At 42.7% G+C, this 23,087-nt stretch overlaps 1 protein-coding gene across 1 annotated transcript in view; it reads right to left on the bottom strand.

Annotated features, from left to right (window-relative positions):
• Lrrc9 (leucine rich repeat containing 9) overlaps positions 1-18,298 on the bottom strand; it is an 80,731-nt gene extending 62,433 nt beyond the window's left edge. The window contains exons 1-11 of the mRNA XM_051147353.1: positions 18,191-18,298; positions 15,959-16,064; positions 11,412-11,491; positions 10,918-11,136; positions 9,979-10,119; positions 8,870-8,933; positions 8,295-8,365; positions 5,992-6,174; positions 4,330-4,485; positions 978-1,159; positions 48-179 (exon numbers count right to left, since the gene is read on the bottom strand). Coding sequence (XP_051003310.1) covers positions 48-179; positions 978-1,159; positions 4,330-4,485; positions 5,992-6,174; positions 8,295-8,365; positions 8,870-8,933; positions 9,979-10,119; positions 10,918-11,136; positions 11,412-11,459 — 1,196 coding nt within the window. The 5' untranslated portion in view covers positions 11,460-11,491; positions 15,959-16,064; positions 18,191-18,298. The remainder of the gene's footprint in view (positions 1-47; positions 180-977; positions 1,160-4,329; positions 4,486-5,991; positions 6,175-8,294; positions 8,366-8,869; positions 8,934-9,978; positions 10,120-10,917; positions 11,137-11,411; positions 11,492-15,958; positions 16,065-18,190) is intronic.
• Between the last annotated feature and the right edge of the window lie 4,789 nt (positions 18,299-23,087).

Below are 23,087 nucleotides of genomic sequence, written 5' to 3'. Positions count from 1 at the left end.
GCCTAGGTACTGTTACTTTAAAAGCTAAGCGTAAAGTTCAGGCTTACCAGTCATCAGCTCGAGTGCCTTCTTCAAAATGGATATTCCCCACAGTCTCCAACTCAGTCAGCAAAAATGGGGTCAGTAAGCCATGGCTCTTCTTCTTCCGTCTTACTTCGGTATGATAAAGTGCTTCAATTCTACCAGACACAAAGCACACATGCCAATGTCCAGGTGATATGAGCGTCACAATCTTAATGCACAGCAGTTTGTCCATCTATCGTAGCGTGTAACATGTTTTTTGATATCAGTTATTTTTGCTCTTAGTGGATGAGTGAGGCTAGCTCTAGCAGCTAGACCAGGAATAAGATATTCTGTTTCTGGCAGTGAAAACCCCCACTGATTTTGTTACCTTCACTCAGAGTATGAAAAGCTAAGAAAACTTCCTTGGATCTGAAAGCATGGCTGCCAAAATCCTAGACAAGTCATTTCGTCCCCCTAGCATTCTCAGTGCCATGCTAGTTACTAATAGTACTTACGTCTAAATGGCTAGCTTGAGGGTCACCTGGCATGGAGTAACCCCCTACCTCCAAATGTTACAATCCTATTGTTAATATCAGCAATTAACTTATTTACCCAAAGTCTCAGCAAATGAAAGAGCAGTGTGAACTAAGCAAGGACTGTGGGTGTTCCTTGCTGAGATCTTGTCTACTTGTTGAGTTTCTGAACTAAGTAGCTCTCAATGGCTTTTAGTTTGCAGACAGGAGCAGAGAGGAGACACAATGCTGAGCAGCCAAGGCTCACTGTGCTTAACTGAAAATGGCTTCAGCCAGAGGCCAGCTTTGCGTGGGTGGAGGCCCTGGGAACCAGAAGTGTCAACCCAGTCCATGGTTGGTTGTCTGCTGCTTATTGAGGGAATTGAGCTCAACTCTTGGCCCTCAGCATGGTTATTCTTTCATGTTTTCAACCTGAATGACCAGACAGTTTACCCAACATACTCATGTAGTTTCTTGTTCCAGAAAGTGAGCCTCTCATCCAGGGCAGTCAGTTTGGTGAGTATTTTTTGCTGCATAAGCGATTCTTGCACGGTAGCCTCGCTATTCCCGGGTCTCTCAGCCTCTGACGCGTACTCACTCTGCCCTTTACCAGATCCCCTGAGTTCAGCCAGTTCCCGTTCTAACTGTTGAAACAATGCACCGGAGAGCACGTTAGAGATAAAGCACAGTTAAGGCAAAGCCTCAACTCAGACATTTGCTTTGTGGTGAGGTTTATTAGTCAGTTTAGATCATCAGAGTAGAACTCTAGGTAGCTCAAGCTTTATAATTGTCAAAAGGCAACTTCACCTTTGGTGCCAGTTCAGCTAGTATTTATTGAACAAATGACGAGTTAAAAAGAGGACGCTTGGCAGCCTCTTAACTAAAAACAAGAAGTTTAAAGAAACAGGCCATGAAATGTTGAGTTTGCTTATTAAAACCAAAGTGAAATTACTATCTATGCTGGTTTTGAGTGAATAAACCCTTAAGCTTCAAATAATGTAAAATTTTAATATACCAGCATTTCAGCGTTTCAGTGTTTTTTCAACTATGTCTGAAGAGAGATAAACCATAGAAAACACACAAAAGGGAGGAACCATTTTCCTTTGGTTTCAGCACCTGACTAGCCCAGAAGCACACACTGCACCAGATTTTAATATTTTGGAGGGTTTGTTGTGCATACTAGGCTTTTTGGTATTAATTGGAATATTTAAAAATATTTCTTTAAATATTTTTATCTAGGTCACTTAGCCTTTGGGTCACTCCCTTAAAGTTTGAGCCCAGGGTAAATCTCTTGTAAGATTTAAAGATAAACTATAATGCACAAAATTTATAAAGAGAAACTTACTAGTTAGCTATATTTCTTCACGTACATAGCTATAACTGGCTGTTATAGACAAACTACACACTTAAAGTGAAGTTTATAAAGCATATGTTCCTTTTCTTGCTTGCATATTTTAATCAATATGGTTGAGTACCCTTAATCTGAAATTTGAAGTGTAGGCAAATTTGAAATGTTGGACATGTTTTTAGGTATTTAGATAAAGGATGCTCAGATGGTAGAGGCCATATGAAGACTCCAAAATGTGAAAAACTCCAAACTCTGAAATCCATTTGGTTGTGAAGCATTGTAGGTAGGGGGTTCTTAACCTATATATACAAAAATGGCACATTATAAAATGACTTCTGACATTTTGATCTTCCTGTGGTTTTTATTAAGTAATTTGACTTTTGTTAATTAATTTATCTATTCACTCCACATCCTGGTCAAAGCCCCTTCCTTCCTGTCCTCCCAGCTCCCCCTCCCTCCCCTCCCTCCCCCTCCCCTATTACTTAGAAAATGGAAGGCCCCCTCCACCCATTCACCCCAGATCATCAAGTTGTATCAGGACATTTTCTTCCCCTGTAGCCTGGCAGGGGGAGGTGATCAAAAATCAGTTAACAGAGTCCATGATAGAGACAGCTCCCACTCCCCTTACTAGTGGCCCACATGAAGCCTGAGCTTCATCATTGGCTACATCTATGTAGAGGACCTAGGTCCAGTCAATGCATGGTCCTTGACTGGTTTTTCAGATTCCACGGGTCCCTCTGGGCCCTGGTTAGTTGGCTCTGTTGGTCTTCTTGTGGAGCTCTTGGTTCTTTTTATCCTTCCCCACACTTTTCCACTAGACTCCCTAGGTATCACCCACTGTGTGGCTGTGAGTCTCAGCATCTATTTCAAACCCCTGCTGGAAGGAGCCTCTCAGATGACAACTCTGATAGGCTCCTGTCTGGAAGCACAGCAGAGTATCATTAATAGTGTCAGGGGTTGGCTCTCTTCCATGGGGTGGATCTTGTAGGCAGAGTGAGTTTTGGATCAAAGCTTTTGTGGGTGGCTTGATAGTCTCCCCCATCCACTTGGAGTCTTGTCTAGATAATGGGTGTCCTCTTCAGTCCCCATGGCCCCTGCTACTAGGAGTCTCAGCTATTAAGACTGTACTTTAAGAATATCATCCTGATTATAAAATAAATACATATTAATTTGTAGAAAGGACCATCAAATATATTTCAAACCTCTATTTCATAAAAATAATTTCCTTTTTCACCTTTTAAATATGTGGATATGTGGGTATATGTAATGAGTGATGGTGCCTATGAAGGCCAAAGAAAAATATACTGGATCTCCTGAAGTCAGAGTTACAGGCAGCTGTGAGTCACCCGGTACAGGTGCTGGGAACCAACTTGAGTCCTCCACAAGAGCAGTGGAGCCGTATCTCCAGCCCTCACTTTGTTTTTTTTAAAGATGACATAATAGCCTACTGAAAAAAATGATCAACTTGTACCCTCGTTACATATTTATGTAGCATGTAATGTTTTTTGACTATTAGTGCCGATAAGTATCCACAGAATAAAGTACACAAGTAGACTTAAGCAGCAGAAGGCTAGGAGCTTTCTGAAGCTGTGTGACCAGAGCTCACTGTCGTAAGCACTGCAGAGTATACTATGCTCATCGGTACCACTAATGCTGTGGTATGCTACGCTTCGACAGTTTCATAGGTAAAAGTGGTTGCACACTCTACTAACATTGGAAAATTCGTAAAGGAGTGCCACATTCAGGTGTCTATTAGTCACTGTCACGTGTTCACTGGTAGAATGCTGATTTATATACTTCCTTCAATTTTCCTATTTGCACATCTACTTGTAACGTTATCTTACGTATGGACACATTCGTACTAAGGATAATACCTTTTTGTGTGTACATAATGTTTCTTGAGGATAATTGAACTTTTTTTCAGACTTTCATGCCTTAATGTGTATGTGAAGGGCATATGCTTGTGTGTGTGTGTGTGCGTGTGTGTGTGTGTGTGCCAGTATGTGGAGGTCAGAGGTCAAACATGGGTGCTGTTCCTCAGGTATTTATGCACATTGTTTTCTGAGACAGGGTCTCTCACTAGCCGAGAGCCTACCAAGTAGCCTAGCCAAGGGCTCACTGGGCTCCACTTCCCCAGCTCTAAGATGACAGTACATGTTACCATGCCTAGCTTTTTATATGTATTCTTGGCCCTGAACTCCGGTCTACATGCCGTGTGGCAAGCACTTTGCCTACTGAACCACCTGCCTAGCCCGTGTTCTTACCTTTTTTGAATAATGCATGCATGAGCGTGCACCCCCACACACACCATGTGGGGTGGAGGTGGATGGGGGTTGGGGGGTGGGGGAGTGGGGGGTGGGGGGTGGGGGAGGTGGGGGGGTGGGGGGGAGTTAAGAATTTGCTATGTTGTCCAATACTTTCTCATATAGACACTGACTTTTTTTTTTTTACACGATTAAATCTTACAGTTTTTTTGGCATGGTTGAATAATTTTATCCGTTCTTCTGGTAGCTTCTGTAACTTGCATTTTCTGTCATTCAGTTTTTCAAGTTCTTCGTTCAGATGTCTCTGGACCGTTTTTATTCGCATGTTATAATACATTATTTTCTTCATCACTGTGGTCTGAAGGTAAGAGAGTAAATAACAAAGAATTAGATAAAGCAAACCATAGGTAGCTGTGCTGGCTAGTTTTATGTCAGCTTGTCACAAGCTAGAGTCATTTAGAACTTCAATTGAGAAAACGCCGGGCAAGGTTAGCCCGTGGGACATTTTCCTGATAGGCGACTGACATGGGAAGACACAGCTCAGTAAGCAGCACCCCTCCACGGCCTCTGCACCGCTGTAACCTGCTTAAACTCTATAGCCCCTCTAGTAAGACCTACGGCAGTTCCTAGCATAACTGTGATTCCACTGCGCACACCAGCTATTGCTCTTAGCATATCCGATGCCACATTCTTGATTATAAAGCGAAATGAAGTTCAAGTATTCAGGCCCTGCTTTCCAATCAATATGTCTCTATGGTTTCATTTCTCAGACTTTGTATACTTTGTTACCTGGATACTCTGCAAAGTCCCCCAACTGCAGAGCCAATGAAATTAAAAGTCAGTTAGAAAAGCTTTGTCTAGCTAGTCAAAATGACGTACTGTTGCTTCCTATACCTGGAGACCTGGTTGTTACCAGGTGGCGATTTTGTTAGCTCATTATTACCTGGTTATGGTTTTGTTGGTTGTTACCTGGTTATGGTTTTGTTACCTGGTTGTTACTTGGTGACAGTTTTTCTTATAAAAAGCCTGACTTAGAAGCAGACTGATGTCATAATCTGGCTCCCGAGCCCAGATTATGGCCCTGACCGGTCAGTTTATGTTGAGTTTGTGTTCAGTTTTGTTCAGGTTTTGTTTAGTGCTCAAATAAACTTCCACCGGTCTGAGGCTGGTGTTGGAGTGGTCAGTGTGTAGCTATTCTTGAGTCCTAATGGCATCAGCTCCAGCCTCCAGGTTCCTGCCCTGAGTTCCAGCCCTGACTTCTCTGGATGATGGATCACAGGGAGTAAGCTGAAATAAACTCTTTCCTCCCCAAGAGCTTCTGGTCACAGCAACAGAGGCCTAACTAAGGCACAGCTGTCAGTGGCACTGTGTGAGCACAGGTGCTTTAGAGGTTTGGACGTTGGCTGGCTCTGTTAGAGCTGCTGCTGCTGCTGCTGCTGCTGCTGACCATGGACGTGATGATGCTCACAGATCTTGTATAGAATTTATTCATAAGACATAAACTCTCAAAAAGCCTCTTTGTTTTTTAATATGTGACTATGTGGCATATGCATGTCTATTTCCAGGATTTCTAATAAAGAAACTGCAGACAAAATTTAGCTTATAAAACAGTATGCTTAGCTAAAAAAAAAAAAACGTAGAACTGCAGCAAATATTAAACCCCATTGTTCCTGCTTTATTAATTCATGGAAAACAAACAAATTATCTGTATACTTTTAGGTGAAACACCCTGATTACTGAGCAGGAGAGGACGGGCGAAGAGAACTGATGGCATAGCACCACCAACCACATGGGGACCCAGCCAGGAAAAAGCCGTTAACAGGGCAAACCTGAGTCACAGTTACCTGATTGTGAACACACTTACGTCTGCTAGCTCCTTGACTTGCTTCGCTGATACGTCAAATGTGTCAAGACGCTGAAGAGAAGGCAAGTGGTACAATACGTGGGTGGAGTAATTACACAGCTGACACACTGGGTTAGTCTTATACTGAGGATCATTCAGGGATAAATCCTTTAAGCGAGGCAGCCTGGTCAAGTTAGTAAGGTCCTAAAACACCAGTGACAACGTCCAATCAGCTATGGATGCTCACCTTGAACACATGATATCCGCCACAATCTAACATGACACATTCTAACTACACACCTAAGTACACATGTTAAAGTGATCTAGATGACTTAATATGTCTCTGGTGAAAGTACATGTTACATTCCAGAAGAAAAGACCAACCTTTGCTAAATGGAAGCCTACCCAGCTATGCATTTGCTGTGTGTCCCAGCTGCTCTAATCAATAAACATTATTCTAGTTTACTGTTCTCCAGGGGGATATCTGTGATCACATTATAAAAGCCCCTTGCTGAACAGCAGTGACAGCTCTGTTGTCTGTCAAACACACTCTACACTGAAGATTTGATTAGCCGTTTAGTCTCAACCCCCTGTGCTCTCAGGTGCCCCCTGTATTTGAGCTAAATGACAATGTTGATGTTACTCAAATAGACCGGGGATTTCTTATCTCCAAGCCCTTATGGATATTTATCTCTCTCTCTTAGAATGCCCACTGCCACTGCCCAGAAGGGCCTCCTCTGATGCCTGTTGAAGTGTTCCTAGCCTTTCCTGTCGACCAATTCCTTTGCAATTGAACTAATCTGGTAGCATTTTACTCAACTTTCTTTTTAAAATGCTTATTCTGTTTTGCAATACCCTTCTGTTTTCTCTTAGCTAAAGAGTATCTATTTACATTGACGGGTTTAAAATTATTCCAGATTCCTCTTTCTCTGATATAAAATGTGCTTGAATACGCGCCTTCTCTCACACTGTCAAAATTAGATTGTGAACAAGATGAGAAAGCAAGGGAAATTTTGACAAGAGAGATTTATTATAGCATATTTAAAGGGCTCCAGCAAGTTTTGCTGGATGGAGGATAGAGAAAAAAAAGGGGGGGCATTGGCAAGGTGACTCAGCAAGCAAGGGCACCTACTGCCACACCTGACAGCTTGATTTTCATCTTCAAGACTCATGTGGAGCAATGAGGGAACTGACTCCTCCTACAAGTTGTCCTCTATCTCCATATGTGTGCCATGGCATGCACGCACGTGTGCACGTGCACGCGCGCGCGCCCACACACACACACACACACACACACACACACACGCAGGCGCATGCACGCATACACACATAAACACACAAACAAAACAAACAAATAAATAAGTGGAGAATGTGATACACACACACAGTCAATTGATCAATCAATAAATGTAGAATTGCAAGAAGTTGGGTTTTAATATTTCCCCTGAGTAATGGGGATTGGTAATGATAGCTGCCAGCCAGGGTGACAGTGATCCAGGTAGTAAGGCTCTGGGCACATTCCAAATGGGCACCAACAAGATTTGCTCACGGATTTGAGGGTGGGACATGAAGAAATAATAGGAGTTAAAAGAAAAGGATGTAAAGATTTCTGCTTAATTAACTAGAAGAGTGGAAACACCATGTAGAGAGCCCGAGATGCCTGCAGGGAAAGAAGGTTTGGGGCGTGGACATCAGTTTGAGGTCGGTAAAGAGAGGTCTGCAGTTCGGAGGAGTGGTCTGGGCAAGCGGAGGGACCAATTTATCAGTCCGTAGAGTAGGTGTATTTACAGTTAAAAGACATGATGGGATTATTTAGAGAACGAATACGGACAGAAATGAGAGAGACGTCAGGACTGAGAAGGGGCAGTCCACTTTTTCAGATCCTATTAGATGCTCCAATGAAATAGATGTAGCCAGAAAGACTAGGAGGGAGGTAAGAGAATGGAACATCCTGCCAGCCAACTAAGTAGTTATTTTTTGGATCTAAAGGAATCAAATCCTTATGGCTTCCCAGGGGGCAGTGGTTTTCAACCTTCCTAATGCTGTGACCCTTTAATACAGTTCCTCATGTTGTGGTGACCCCCCCCCAACCATAAAATTATTTCATTGCTACTTCACAACAGCAATTTTGCTACTCTTATGAACCATAATGTAAAAACTTGATAGGCAATCTCCAAAGGGCTCATGACCCACAGGTTGGCAACCACTGCCCAAGAGCATCAGGAAGCACAAAGTAATGAGCTCTATGCCATTACCCCTTGAAGGAGGATTGTTTGCTGTATTTTCTCATCTATACAGTTGGTAACTCATTTAGTTGAACATACCTTGAAAGAAGTAATTTGATTTCCAGAAAGGTTTAGTTTTTCCAGTTGTTCATTGGGATCAAGACATTGACCTTTCATTTAAAAGCAAGATTAAAGAGACATTAGGAATGAGGCGATAGCTCGGCGGCAGAGTGCTTGCCTGGCATGTCCAAGGCCCTGGGTTCAATCTTCAGCATCACAAAAGTAATTAAGTTTCCTGTTCTACCTTTATTACATATCCTGGCACCCCTGTGAGTTACAGGCGGCCATCATTTCATGCGTATTGATAGGATCAGGGATACTAATTATCAACATAATCTGTTTACAGATTTGAACCACACGTTTGAAAATAAGGTGGGAAGTTGGAGGAGCTGGGTGGGTGCAGATGTGATCAGAACACACTGTGAGACACTCTCAAACAGCCAATCATTCTTTGAAAGGTCTTCACGGCTCACAGAAAGAACCACAACCTGACGTAAAAAGGCAAGCAACAGTAAAGGGCCTTTCAATGATGTAAAGTCTAAGAAAAATAAATCTAAGCACACACTTTCGAAATGTGTTAGCTCAGCTCAGCTTCCCAAGGAAACACTACGTACCAATGCTGCTTATTAGATTTCCAGCAAGGTTGAGGTCTTTTAGATTCTTCAAAGTATGCAAGCCCTGAAAGTGTAAACAACATGTAGTTTTAAAAATTATCAAATTTGGCACGCTGTAATCCCAGCACTTGGGGAGGGGGGGAGGGAGGCAGAGGCAGGTGGATCTTGGTGAGTTCGAGGCCAGCCTGGTCTACAGAGCAAGTTCAGAACAGCCAAAACAACACAGAGAAACCCTGTCTCAAATAAATATAGAAACTTTGATCAATCTTGTTATTTCCTTAGAAGCTTTGAGAGTAGACATTGTGTGCTTCTCGGGCCCAGAGGAAAATGAGAACAGTGAAGCCACCCCCACTCTAACGGAACCTGGAGAGAATTATGAGAAGGAGAGGTGGGGAGAGGCACAGTGAGTGAGTGGAGAAACACTCCAGCTCTTTCTAAACCTCCCTATTGAAAACCTTCTAACACCAAACACTTCTCCAGCCTCTTGTGAAGAACAGAGACCATGGCTCCTTATAAGATGTTACCTACACATTAGTTCTTCTTTTTACTTTATTAAAAATTATGTGTATGAATTTTTTTACTTTTTCATTTATGTATTTAGTTCCTTATTTTTATTATAATTTATTCACATTATATCTGGATTGTAGTCCCTTCGCTCTTATCTTCCTGTTCCCGCCCTCCCCCCCCCCCCCTACTCCGATCTAGTCCCCTTCCCTAGACCTCTGACAGGTGGGGTCCTCCTCCCTCATTGTCTGACCACAGCCTGTCAGGTCTCATCCGGACAGTCTGCACCCCCCTCCTTTGTGTACAAACGTTTTTTCCGGCATGTACACCTGTGCGCCGCAGAGAACAGAAGAGGGTGTTGGATCCCCTGGGACTAGAGTTACAGATAGCAGTGAGCTGCCATGTGGGTGCTGGGAATGGAGCCCAAGTTCCCTGGGGAAATGGCTAGTGTGCTTAATTTATTGCCTCGCATTAGTTCTTTTCAACAATAATAACTTTGCTATTCATAAATATTTTGGCCTTAACGTTGTATGATCTTAGATACTGTGGTTCTAGTGCCATAGCAATGAACTGGCCTTATATGCAAATTATAAAAATGATCTCACCTCAATATTTCTTATCATATTGTGATTCAGCCAAAGAACTTCCAATTTTATTAATTTTTCTAACTTCTCTATTTTGGAAATTTTATTGTAGCATAAATACAATTTTTCCAATTTTCTACATTCTTGAAGGCCTTCAATTTTCTGTTGAAAAGGAGATTGAAGAGCGTTACTTGTTTTGTCATTGACTTTTCAAGTAAAATAGGTTTCTAAGTCTTTTTTTAAAATACCATTTTATTATAATATCAGTACCAAGAATAATTAACTAAAATTTTAAAATAAACATAATTTCTCCACCTAAATACAGTCATATTTAATTTTCTATGTTAATCAACTACATCTATTTTATATTAATACAATCATACACATATGGTTTTATAAGGTGGTGGTAGTTTTTCCTTAAGACAATCTAACACATTTTCATAATTTTTCAAAGTATATTTAATAATTACAAAATATTTTATTAATGTCATAAAAGCTTTCTTTAAAATTATCCTGTGTGCAGAAAATGCACATGTGATAACTTTATGTGTTGTGAAAATGCTGCAGCAAAATACTTTTACACATGTAACCATTCTCCGCTGTGGAATTCCTTCTCCAGTATACAATCCTCAGGGTAGGGATTTCTGAGTTAAAAGGTGTGCATATTTCTATTGCTTGTGATATATTTTGTAGTGCTGCTTTCTAAAACACATTTCTAGCCACGCAGTGCCTGAGTGAATCCATTTTATTAGTAAGCAATACTGGCTATGACCTGGTTTTCTATGCTTGCCAAAACATACATTGATGTGGGTTCCTTATTCTGTTTTCACTTTGGGTGCACCTTTATCTTTGCCCGTTTGTCAGTTTCAATCCGTATATGCTGCAAAACTTTTAACGAATTATTTTTCCAGAGTCAAGAATTCAGGATTGACCGCACCGCGTAAGGCTGTCTAAACTTACCTCGATGTAGCCCTCTGCAATCCACAGCTCTGTAAGCTGTAAACACGTCTCCAACCCTGAAATTTCCTTTATGTCTTGAGCAACAATTGTAAGACTTGATAAATTATGAAACAGTGATAATCCAACTATACGGGGGTACCCTAAGAAAAACATCTCCAGTTTTGAAGCGTCTGATCCTTCTTGTCCAACCATCTCATAAGACAAACCGTTACACAAGCACTGTTTTAAAACAAAGAACTTGAGTTGGTATCTGTTCTAATTGATAAACTGTCTTTGACATCACAAACTATAAGCGGTCCATTGGGCTAACACCACTCCCATACTCCCCACAAAAGAGAAAGCTGGGTCACACACGTGACTTCTGTGCTTCCAAAAGTCATACAGTAGAAAAAACATCCTTCCCGCCAGTGCCCCTGGCTCCTGGAAAGAGAGCCAAAATGCCCTACTTATTAGTCTTCTAAGTGCTAGTGGAAAAAAATTGGGTCTGGACTCACCAGTTCTTTAATGATTTCACTTCGATTTAAGTTTTCACTTTCAATCATCTTCCATTAAAAACAATGGTCATCCAATATGTCTGTTAAAGGAAACAAAATATGGACATTAGTCCTAGAGTCATGTCAGTCCCCAGTGGAGAGTCACCTCAGAGCTACCAACTGTGGCATTAGCGGCTGTCTGCCTAGACCTTCTTCCATCTCTAAAATTCCCATTTAGAAAACTTTTTTTTAGTGTTCTGGACTTAGTTCTGCCTCCCCACACCTGCTCCTGTTTTGTTGTCAGCCTATTCCTTTGGTCCAAATGAGACAAACATAGTTTTTCTTTTAAGCACTAAAGCTTCAGACTCCTTTCGGGAGTCCTCTTTCAGGCTTCCAGTCAAGACATTTAGTTATTGTTGGATCTTCCTGTTTTTTTCTCAAACATAAGCTGTAGCTTTTCTTTCTTTCTTTTCTTTTTTTTTCTCCCTTGAGACAGGGCTTCTCTGTGTTAGCCTTGGCTGTCCTGGACTCACTTTGTAGACCAGGCTGGCCTCAAATTCACAGTGATCCTCCTGCTTCTGCCTCCCAGGTGCTTGGATTAAAGGCATGTGCCACAGTGCCTGGCGAGCTTTCCTATCAGGCTGTGATACCCAAGCTGAACCCAGTTATCTAAGCTACAAAAAAAAAAAAAAAAAAAAAAAAGCTCATGGAATGTGGATAAACATATAATTTTTGATCTATATGCTAGTCACACTGGGAAAATAAAACTAAATACCTAAGATCTGTGTGATTTCTCTCAATATAAGAACGAATATTAAAGAAGAATTATTGGGGCTTATCTCACATGGCAATAAATATTCGTTAAGATGAATTCCCCGATTTCCCTTTTGTCACAGATGATATGAACCAATTAATATCCAAATGGCTTTAATACAATTAAATATTCATAATTTTAAATATTTTCAATATGTAACGCATACACTAAAAAGTCTTGTTTTTAATACAGTGATATGACAAGATGTGGGAAACACTGTATAATTCATTTGCTCCAATGCCCTCCAGAGGAGTATGCCTACAAATAAATGTGTGCCTGGTTACGCAGAGAAAAAAGTAGAAATGTGCATTTTTAAGTCATTAGTGTGAGTCTCTGTGAGTGTAGACAAAGCCGATGTGAATGGATTAGGAATAAAAAGGAAGATGAGAATAGAAGCAAAATTCAAAGAAAGCAATGGATTTTTTTTTCAAAATATGTTTACTATAATCGAGTAGGAGTGCCCTTTTGTGAGGTAGCTGCACATCTGGACTGTTTTCACGGAGGGCCAGTGACACAAGTCCTTCTCTGAGCGACTTGTCATGCATGACAAGGGTAAACATTTCGGTTGGGTGTACACACAGGAGCGAAATAACAGACAACTGTTTTTATATAAAATGTTGATGACTCTCACAGGCACAGTGTGAATCAAAAAAAATGTACACACATGTTAATCATATGCTCTCTGTATCAATTCAGATGCAAGCTGGGAACAAATTATGGTATCAGAACTCTGCATAACAATGGTTCCGTCACAGGTCCGTAAGCAGTGGGAGCAACAGAGGGTTTGGGGACACAGATAAAGGTATTAAAACTCTGTGTTATATCTGTACATATACTTACCTGAATAAAATTATACTTAAATTTTATTAAGGACCCTCATTCGGTTATGTTTATATCCATGTGCAGAAAGATAAGACACACAAATTAACATGTTAACAAAGTGGCGATTTGAATCCTGTGTTTTCCTAACCTTGCTGTCTGATTACAGGAAGGCCTATGGCAAGATGAGAGTGAAGGAATATATACCTGCTCCAGGGAAAGGTCTCGCTCTCGGTTAAGAGCACTGACTGCTCTTCCAGAGGACTGGGGTTCAATTCCCAGCACCAACATGGCAGCTCACAACTGTCTGTAACTCCAAGATCTGACACACATACAAGCAGACCAAAACAAAAAAACAAAAAAAAAAACAAAAACAAAAAAAAAGCCAAAACAAAACCACTACCACCACCACCACCAACAACAACAACAAAACAAAAAACAACGCACATTAAAGACCGATGAAGGATTTTTGAGATGAACCAGACATCGGATTCGGAGAAAAGCCATTTGTACAAACCATGCCAAAATTCAAGGCAAAGAAGTTTTACTAAGCTTTTTTTTTTTTTTTTTTTTTTTTTTTTAATTAAAGCTGTTTTCAAACTCAGAGCAGCAACTGTTGGGGAAAGGAAGATGTAGGGCTTTCAACGTGGCAGTGTTTGCCGCCGGAGTACAGCTGTGTATACTCAGGCTTTGTGAACGGGGACACTGTCCCACCACGATGAAGCTAAGACTTGGACAAGAGCTCTCCAAAGTACAGAAGTCAGCAACGTAAAGTCATTAAGGGGTAAGGTCTTAGCTAAGGGGTCATGAGGATTCCTTCTCTCAAGAACAGGACCTTGTGCCGAGGAACAGACTAACGGAGGGAGGGAATTTGTTCCTCTTTTCCTCTTCCACCTACTGCCACGTGACGATGTCACCAGCTGCCTGATGCCGGTGCCTTGATCTTGGGACTTAGCGTACAGAGCTGTAGAAAACCAGTGCCTATTGTTTCTAACTACTTGGCTCTGAGTATTTTGTTGTAGCAACATGAAATGAACTGAGGTTATTGAGCCAAGAAGGGGAGGAGAAGCCCCAGCTAATGCCACAGAGCAGGATGCAACCAGAAAATTTCCTTATTGCTGTGATGTCTTGCCTCAGTTCAGCCGTTTACTCAGCCACTAACCTATGTATCAAGCATCTAATAGGTACCAGAGAGAAGCAGAGGAGGGGAAAGAAAAGGCAGGTTCTGTTATGGGGGAATCTGAGCAGAGAACTGAGTACATAAGAAGGAATCTGGATCACATCCAGGCAGAGGGAGTGCCAGTCAGACCAATAGGGCGAGGGCATATTTGGCATATCTGCAGAACAAGGCAAGATGGATGTGATGGACCAACAGTGAAGAAAACACAGACTGAGAAGGAGCAAGGAGGGTCCAGCACCCTGGCTGCCTCATAGGCCCTTTATGGGTTTTCAGATGGCAAGAAACAGGCTTTTGAGTAGGAGAGTGGCATCAGCTTTGTCACTATTGAAAAGAGCCCTCTGGTTACTCCACTGAACTTAAACACTGTAGAGGTGAGGGTAGAAACTAGCAGGGCAGGGCAGGACAATTATAATAGTGTAAGCAAAAGACCATGGTAGATCATGCTGGGGTGATCCGAGTGGTTAGGTGGTGGATAGGTCTGGACAAAAGAGCTGCTCCTTCCTTCTCCGCTACCCACTGCCAACTGCATATTCACATCCAGAATACAACAGTGCTGCAGGAGTGACTGGGTAAAGAAAGAAAACATTTGAAGACGTTTAGATGCTTCATCAATGGGCCTTATGCAGATGCTGGCAGTAGTCTCTCTTTCCTAGGTTTATTTGCAAGGAAGACCAAATAAAGAAAGCATTTGTAGCCCCTCAACCCATCAGAAGAATGCCCTTACGTTTTGGTTTAACGTCTGTGGTAAGTAAAGGCAAGGCTAGCTGCTCACTACCATGCAAAGGTCAGAGCCAATCTTAGGCCCTCCAAAGACACCAAATAACTATCTAGGTGATCCTAAGCCGTGCCCAAGATATCTGGAAAGAACCACACTGTTTCCTCCTAAGTGATTACAGACCTTTGGGACTGATTTTGGACTTTCTGATCTGTCCCCTTCCCTTTCTAGCTCTTCTCCTGTCCCCGTGTTACCTTGCTTTCATGAGATGTCCCTTATCATCCCTGACATTTGGACACTTGGTTCCCAGTGGGTGGCTGTTTGGTGGCCTTGCTGAAAGAAGTGTGTCAGTGGGGCCAGGCTTTAAAGTTTCCATTGCCAGTTTATTCTCTGCTTGTGGTTTGAGATGTCCCTGCCACCCTGCTCTTCTTCCAGAGGACCCACGCTCCATTCCCAGCACCCACATCAGCAGGCTAAGAACTACCTTTTCTCCATAGACCCCGTTCCTCCAGCCTCCAGCCTCTTGCACACACACACATATAATTAACATTAAAAACTAAATCTTAAAAAGGGATTTTTAAAAGTCCAGCTGGGGTTCTGCTTGAGAGGGCAGTACAAGAATTACTATAAGGCGGGCGGTCACTTTTACAGAGCCAAGTCTCCACGTCTCCTCATTTAGTCCAGAAGATACAAACACACTACTCTGTCCTCTATCAATGCCCCATTTAGGAAAAGTAATTTTATTCTAACTCAGTAGTTAACTGACAAAACAAAATTCAACAAAAATCCCCAAATTTGCACAACTATGTCTGAGCTATGAGAAGCCACTGGCCAGTTACAGAGGGCACGTTTCTGTTTCTCGTCAGCGTGCGCCTCTATGAGAGGAGGATTAAGGATGAAACCCTGGGATTTCCTTCTTGCCCTTGTTTCTCCACTCGCCCGCCCCGTACATGTGTGAATGTATCACATACAATAAACAAATAGTCTTCATTTTGTCTAAAGTGGACCTATGTTTCTGTGCACAGATGTGCCTTTCCCACCTCTGTTGGAGCACTGCCATCAGTCCTTCATCTTCCTTTCCATGGGGGTCTCCTTTCTTCTGTGCACGAGCACCAGGTCTTCCTATTTAGAAGAGTCCTTTCTGTCCTGCGTTTAAAAAAAAAAATGAATAGCTGTATCTGACAGTTTCACTAAGAGCTTTCTAGGCAATCAGCAGCCACAATTCACTACCTCCATTCAGTCCTCAAATCATTGTAATGACAAAGAAAACACTTCAAGCCATCACAGCCTCTGCTTATGGTTATAAACAAGATTAAGGGTGACCTTCAGATTGCCAAAGGCAGTGGGCATGCTCCAGCTCTCAACTTGACCTTAACGTGACACTGAGCCATGTGGATGACTCCTGCGTTTCCTCCTTGGATTCTCTTTAGCCCCTCCCTTTCTTCATTAGTTTCTCTCTATTCCCTCCTTCCCTCCATCCTACAGCTCTCTCACCCACCCTCCCTCCCTCCCCCGCTCCCTCTTTTGTGTGTGCACACACAAATATAAATGCTGGTGTGTGCATGTAAGTGTGGACAGTTTCAGGGCCAGCCCTCAGGTGCCATCCACCTAGATATTTTTGATGGGAACTTACCTGGTCAGCTAGGCTAGCTGACCGCAGAGCCCCAGGGATTGGCTTGCCTTCCCAGCACTGGAGTTACATGCCATGCTTTTTTTTTTTTTTTTTTTTTTTTTGGTTTTTCGAGACAGGGTTCCTCTGTGTAGCCTTAGCCATCCTGGACTCACTTTGTAGACCAGGCTGGCCTCGAACTCACAGCGATCCGCCTGCCTCTGCCTCCCGAGTGCTGGGATTAAAGGCGTGCGCCACCACGCCCGGCTCACATGCCATGCTTTATTTCCAAGGGGTCTGTGAGGCAACTCAGGTCCTTTTGCTTACAAGGCAAGCACTTTGCTGTCTAAGCCGTCTCCCTCGCCCTCTCCTTGTTATCTGGCACTAATAGCGCCCTTCTTTGTAAAAATTACTCATGCTTATTGCCCTCTTTTCCATGCAATAAATCCCAAAGCTCCCATGGAAAGTCATGTGCATGTGTCACAGGCATCTCAGATTCCGTATGCCCCAAACTGAGCTCCTATTTCCCAACTAATGAGTTTCCCCTTAATGAACGCTTTCTTGTGACAAAGGACGCCACTATCCCCTCTTCATCGAAGGTGGAAACTGGAGACTTCACCCCCATGTCTTTCCCGGTTTCACTACTCATCACGTCTATCAGGTTTTACATGCGTCCCCCCTGCTCTCTGTCATTGCCTCTCCGTCACTGGACGATGCCCTTCCTGTCGTCTCACTTCCACTTAGCCCGTTCCCTATACATCACTTGGGCAGCCAGCGTCCCGGAAGGGACATTCTTTTCAGAAGTCGCTTACAGCCACCATGTTCAGACTCATAACACTCTCTCAAATTCCTGGTCAACCAAAAGAGCCACACAGCCTCCCAGGACTGGCCACAACTCGAGCCCTGTGATGGCTAGCATGGCTGTACGTCAGCATAAGCTTCTCTCTATCCTTACTGCCCCTTCCTTTTGTACTCCATACATCCTTAAAGATTACACAGACTCTTCTCTGAAGAGTTGAATCCTCTTTGGTCTTACTATGAACGTCTTCTTTCATGTGACTGTGTTAGGCTAGCACATCTCCTGTGCTAGGATATGTGTCAGTCACGTCGTACTGTGACACGCGCAGGTCTTTCCTCCTAACATGTTCATCGAGGGCGGGAACAGTGTCTGATACGTGGTGGGTGTTCAACGTAATTTATCAAATGGTTCGAATGAACGGTCGTACCATAGATCCTATCCAATATAATTTTAAACATTGCTCTGCACTACAATTCAGAACTCGTCACTAACTGGCCGGCAAAGAACTGTTTCCGTCTGCCAGGGGAAGAGGAAACCTCCTTTCTAGGAAACTACGCTTTCCTGCAAAACAAAGCCCTGTATGGTCCAACTGTTTTCTCGCTTGAGTATAAAGGAGGCTCAGGATCCAACAATTCTCACTGATGGCTCGTGTAAACGCCCTGCTAGCGCTAGATGTGTATTACTATTATTTCTTTATTATTATAATTATTATCACAATATTATTATAACCCCCATTGCACCATCACGTAGGTCTCTTGACCTGTGTACTGCTGGTAGATTTCCTCCATGTGTGAGTAAAGCGGACTCCCTGGTCCTTCCTACAGGGGAGGGATGCCTGGAGGCCACTAGCGGACCCATACTCACCTTATTCCAGAGAGAGAATGGATTCCGTGGCTGTCCCAGACAGGCCAGAGTGCACTCCGACCTCCCAATCCCTGTGTGCAGCTGACACCACACTCTTTCCAGCCCCGGGCCTGCTGTGTACTGAACGCCCACTGCGGTTGCCTAGGAAACCTCACTCTCCACCTTCCTTGACCTCTAGGAGGCGAAGGGGATAAAGAGGGCGGGGAAATCAGCCGCTCGTCCTGGTCTACAACACGTGGTGGCAACCTCCAGCCAATCAACATAAGCAGGGAAGACCCCCTCCTTCCCCGAAAATGTCCCCTCTTACCTGAGCCGGCCCTCCTGGGGAGCGGAGCGGCGGGAGGTTCCTCGCTAGTTCTGTTGATTGTACCTTTTCACTTTTTTTTTCTTCCGAGGGCTGAGTGACAGTTTGTGGGCTAGGCCCTGGCATTTTATGGTGAAAGTTTTGACACTTGGAGCCTTAAAGTCAGCAGTACTAACTGCCTGATCCCCAGGATGGCCTGGAGCAGTGACGTCCCAAGAGGGTTCCCAGACCACCAGCCCCTTCCTGCCCCCGGTGATCTCGGCCCCTGCTGGTGGGCAGCTGCAGTCTCCAAGAGGCCTGTGAGCAAGTGCAGGACCGCGCGGGAGAGAGGACTGTCTGGATGCCACCCTCTCCAAGAAATCGATCCCCGTGGGTCTTTTTAGGAGCTCTCAGGAAGGCTTTTGAATGTCTTTTGTGTTTGCCAAAATGCCCAAGAGGCAAAAATGATTTACAAAATAGAGTAGAAATTAAGGGTACAAGGATAGACTGGTTGAGAAAGCCATGAACTTAGAAAACACACCAAATCAACCACACTCATCGGTCTGCATCCACTAGAGTTAGCGACTAACCAGAGCCGTGTCTGCGCCCTTTAAAGGTGGCAGTCCAAACTGAAGCATGCAATAAAACACACTTCAAACCTTAAGCGCTTAGTATGCAAAGATGCAATGGAAACAATTTCGTTGATGCCTTTTATATTGGTTGCATATTGTTGAAATATTTGGGGTGCATTGAGTTAAATAAAAATGTTTTGTTTGTTTACATTGAAAATGTGGTTTTCAGGACAATTGGTCGTTTTGCTGTGGGTGGGTGGGGCGCGCATACATTAGATTATTTTAGATAGAGCATGTAGTTGTTTGTTGTGCATTGCTGTGAGCAAAGGTAAGTTCGACTCATTCAATGCTTTTTCTATCTGTAATATTGTCTGTAAATAAACTCACAGAAGTAAATTAATTTTCCCTATGTATTTTTACTTCACTGAACATTGTTCCTTCCTGGCAGCAGCAGATTAAAAGTAAGCCAATTAAACTATGTGTGGCTTAACGGTGGAACTAATAACAGGTTTTTATAAAATCTGATTTATGTTTTATTTTTACTATTTTCCTCCCTGAAGATCTAGTAGAACAAGATAATCTGTGCTTGGAGAAGCCTTGGTTTTACAATATAAAGATGAGTTTGAAGTGGATAGTTTCAATTTCTAGGTTTTTCTTTCTTTTCTTTTCTTTCTTTTTTTTTGAGACAGAGTTTCTCTGTGTAGCCTTGGCTGTCCTGGAGCTTACTCTGTAGACCAGGCTCGAACTCACAGAGATCCGTCTGCCTCTGCCTCTCCGCATGTTGGGATTAAAGGTGTGTACCACTGTGCCCGGTTCAGTTTCTAAACTTTAAGGAAATTCCTTCATAGATCAGTTAGGCAAAATTATCGACTGATGCATCAAATTTTTTGTTTGGGGCATGGGCTGGTCAGGTGGTTCTGTTGGTTTTTTTTTTTGTTTTGTTTTGTTTGTTTGTTTTTTGTCAACTTGACAGAAGCTAAAGTCGTCTGGAGGGAATCTTAATTGAGAAAATGCCTCATCAGATTGGCCTGAAGGCAAGTCTGTAAGGCACCTTCTTATTAGTGATTGATGTGGGAGGGCCCAGGCCACTGTGCACAGTTCCACCTGTGGACGGGCGCTCCTGGATTGTATCAGAAAGCAGACAGAGAAAGCCATGGAGAGGGAGCCTGCAAGCGAACTTCTTCACTGGTCTGCTTGAGCTCCTGCCTCCGGCTTCCTTCCATGATCTTCGCGCCTGACTTCTCTTCAGTGATGGAGATGCTTCTCATAGCAACAGGAAACAAATTAGAACGCAAAGAATGTAGAGTCTGGGGACGGAAGTACAGAGATGATCAGAATACATTATTTTGTTTTGCAATCCGTTATGCTTCCCTTTTATAAGAGAAAGTGCCAACATACACTTTCGGTTTTATATAAAGACATGTGGCGTGTGACTGCACATATGAGGAGTCCAATCTTCAGTCATTCTTCAGGAGCCATTCACCTTGTTTTCTGAGACAGGGTCTCTCGCTGGAACCCGTGCTTCTGGAATTATGTAGGCTGGCCGGCCAGTGTGCTTCAGAGACCCGCCGGTCTCTGCCTCCCCAGCTGGGACCACAGGCAGGCACTGCTTAGCTGAGTTTGTATTTGGGCTTTGGCCCTTGGAGTGCCATCCTCATACTTGCACGACAGGCGCGTTTCCTGCTGAGCCACCTCCCCACACGGGGCCCACAATGTGAAGAGTGCTCCTTTTCTCTAGGGAAAAACTCAAGGACTTTGCCAGCAGGAGTTGTGTCAGCAAGCTCTACAGGTTCAGAGTAAAAAGCCTTTGGTGATTTGCCAAATTAAAGCTTTTATCCAAAGCAATTTTTAAAAGATTGCTTGTTTGTTTCAATACTCCAGATGCCATTCAAAGCAAAAAGATGCTTACAGCTCAAAGCCGGGGGACCAGTTTTTCATAAATCTCCTCTCACTTTGAGATTGACTCATGATAATTTTTTTATGTGTCTGTAAGTGGAAGTGGACACACAGCCTCATCCCTAACTAACCCAGAGGCCATCTCCAAGAGATGACCGCTTGCGAGTAAAAATTTAGTTTTCTTCAAGGGAGTCTCACGGAGGAAATAAACTACTATAAAGGGCGGGCTGCGCGGCTAGCAGTAGATGCCAGCAGAAAACAAACTCAGCGGTCTCTGTGGAGGTTCCTTGATTCATAATGCTGTGTCAGGGCTCTTCCTCCCTCCCCCATTTTACTTTTTATTTTATTCTGTTTATTTGTTTTTGCCATACAGGTCCTTTGCAAGAGCATGCGTGCAAGTGTGCGCACACACGTGTGTGTGTGTGTGTGTATACATATATAGTGTCTAGTGTTTTTATGGGACTCCTGAGTGTGCAAACAAGTTGGTCTCTGCATGTATATCTGTTTTTTTTTTTTTTTTTTTTTTTTTTGAGCCTTTTCTTGGACTTTTTTTCTTCTGTTTGTTTTGTCCTATTCTGGTGTGTTAGTTTTTTTGTTTTATCTTATTATATTGGATCATATTATTATTCCTTAGAAGCCTGTTTGTTTTCAGTTAGAGACATAAAGAGGATGACTCTGGATGGGAGGGGAGGAGGGAAGGAGCTGGGAGGAGTAGAGGGAGGGGAAACCATAATCAGTATTTGTGATTATGTGAGAGAAAAAACTATTTTCAATAAAAGGAGGAATCAAAAGAAAAGAAAAGCTTCAATGGTGTAATCATTAATTAAAATCATTTGGATTGGCTATTAAATTTATTTATCCAAGAAACCCTTCATTAAGAAAAGAGACTGACAGTGATAGCTTCATTATTCCATCAAATGTAAGTCCGAAGAGTGGAAAGTCTGGGGATTTTATGCTCCTTTGAATCTTGTAGACACTTGATCTTTTTACAAATGACTGCTTCCCAGCTAAGAATTTTATCAGCTTGTCTGTAAAAGTTCACTGCCTCGTGCTTGAATTTTGCATGCCTCAAGAACCCATAAATGAAACACAATTAAAGATTTACTCAGGCAGTAGATGGAATAATTATGTGGTACTTATAAAGTCATCATTAGAGGTCTTTTTATTAATGTCTATCAATGAATATTAAAATTCCATGAAATGAATACATTAAGATACAATTAAAAGTTAGAAGTTGCTCTGGGCAAACTTTTAATTAGGTCAACATTCTGCTGTTTCTGAGGTTTTTCTACCTAGAAGAGTTAGCCTTTGGCTATGATGTGTTGATACATAATTAATGGACATAAAAAGGAAGTTCCTGTGTCCCAGATGACTTCACCTCCTTATTTCACCATTCTCGTTATGCTTGTGGTTCGCTTGAGGCAGCAGTCCAAGGAGAGGGGGTTTACGCCAGAGAGCGTTGCTGCTCTGGGAGGGGGAGCCCTGTCTCCACTTCTTCTGTTCTTAGAACTTAGGCCAGACACCTAATCGTATTCTTAGACCTGAGCGCATGACCAACTGTGCACACAAAGCCCTTCTCCATTTTCATTTCTTGCCCAGCTTTTGTCTGTATTCTACCCCCACCCCAGTCATTGGCAAACTCAAGGTTTCTTACTAACATTGACACAAGTTAACTGCACAGAGCAATGGGTTTCTTTGTGATGTTTCACACACACCTTACATATTTTATTCATATTCATCCCCTGGGACCTTTAGCCCTTTGTTGACCTTCATGTTCTTTCTTTTTCTTGGTCCTTTCTGCAGATTCCATATATGAGAAAAAACATGCTTGCTTTTGGGAGTTTGGTTTATTTCACTTAACATAATGACATGAAGTTCTATCCACATCCTTATCAATGCATAGTTTTTACCCTTATGGATGAATAATATTTCTCTCTCTTTCTCTCTCTCTCTCTCTCTCTCTCTCTCTCTCTCTCTCTGTGTGTGTGTGTGATGTGTGTGTGTGATGTGTGTGTGTGATGTGTGCACTTTTTCTTTTCTTTCTCTCTTTTTTTTAAGACAGGGTTTCTTTGTGTAGCTCTGGATGTCCTGGATTCACTTTGTAGACCAGGCTGGGCTCAAATTCACAGAGATTCACCTCTCTCTG

This window comes from Acomys russatus, chromosome 1 (assembly GCF_903995435.1).
Source record: "Acomys russatus chromosome 1, mAcoRus1.1, whole genome shotgun sequence".
Classification (NCBI taxonomy): domain Eukaryota; kingdom Metazoa; phylum Chordata; class Mammalia; order Rodentia; family Muridae; genus Acomys; species Acomys russatus.
Note: the sequence above shows the minus strand (reverse complement) of the source record. Positions and strands in the feature narration are given on the sequence as shown.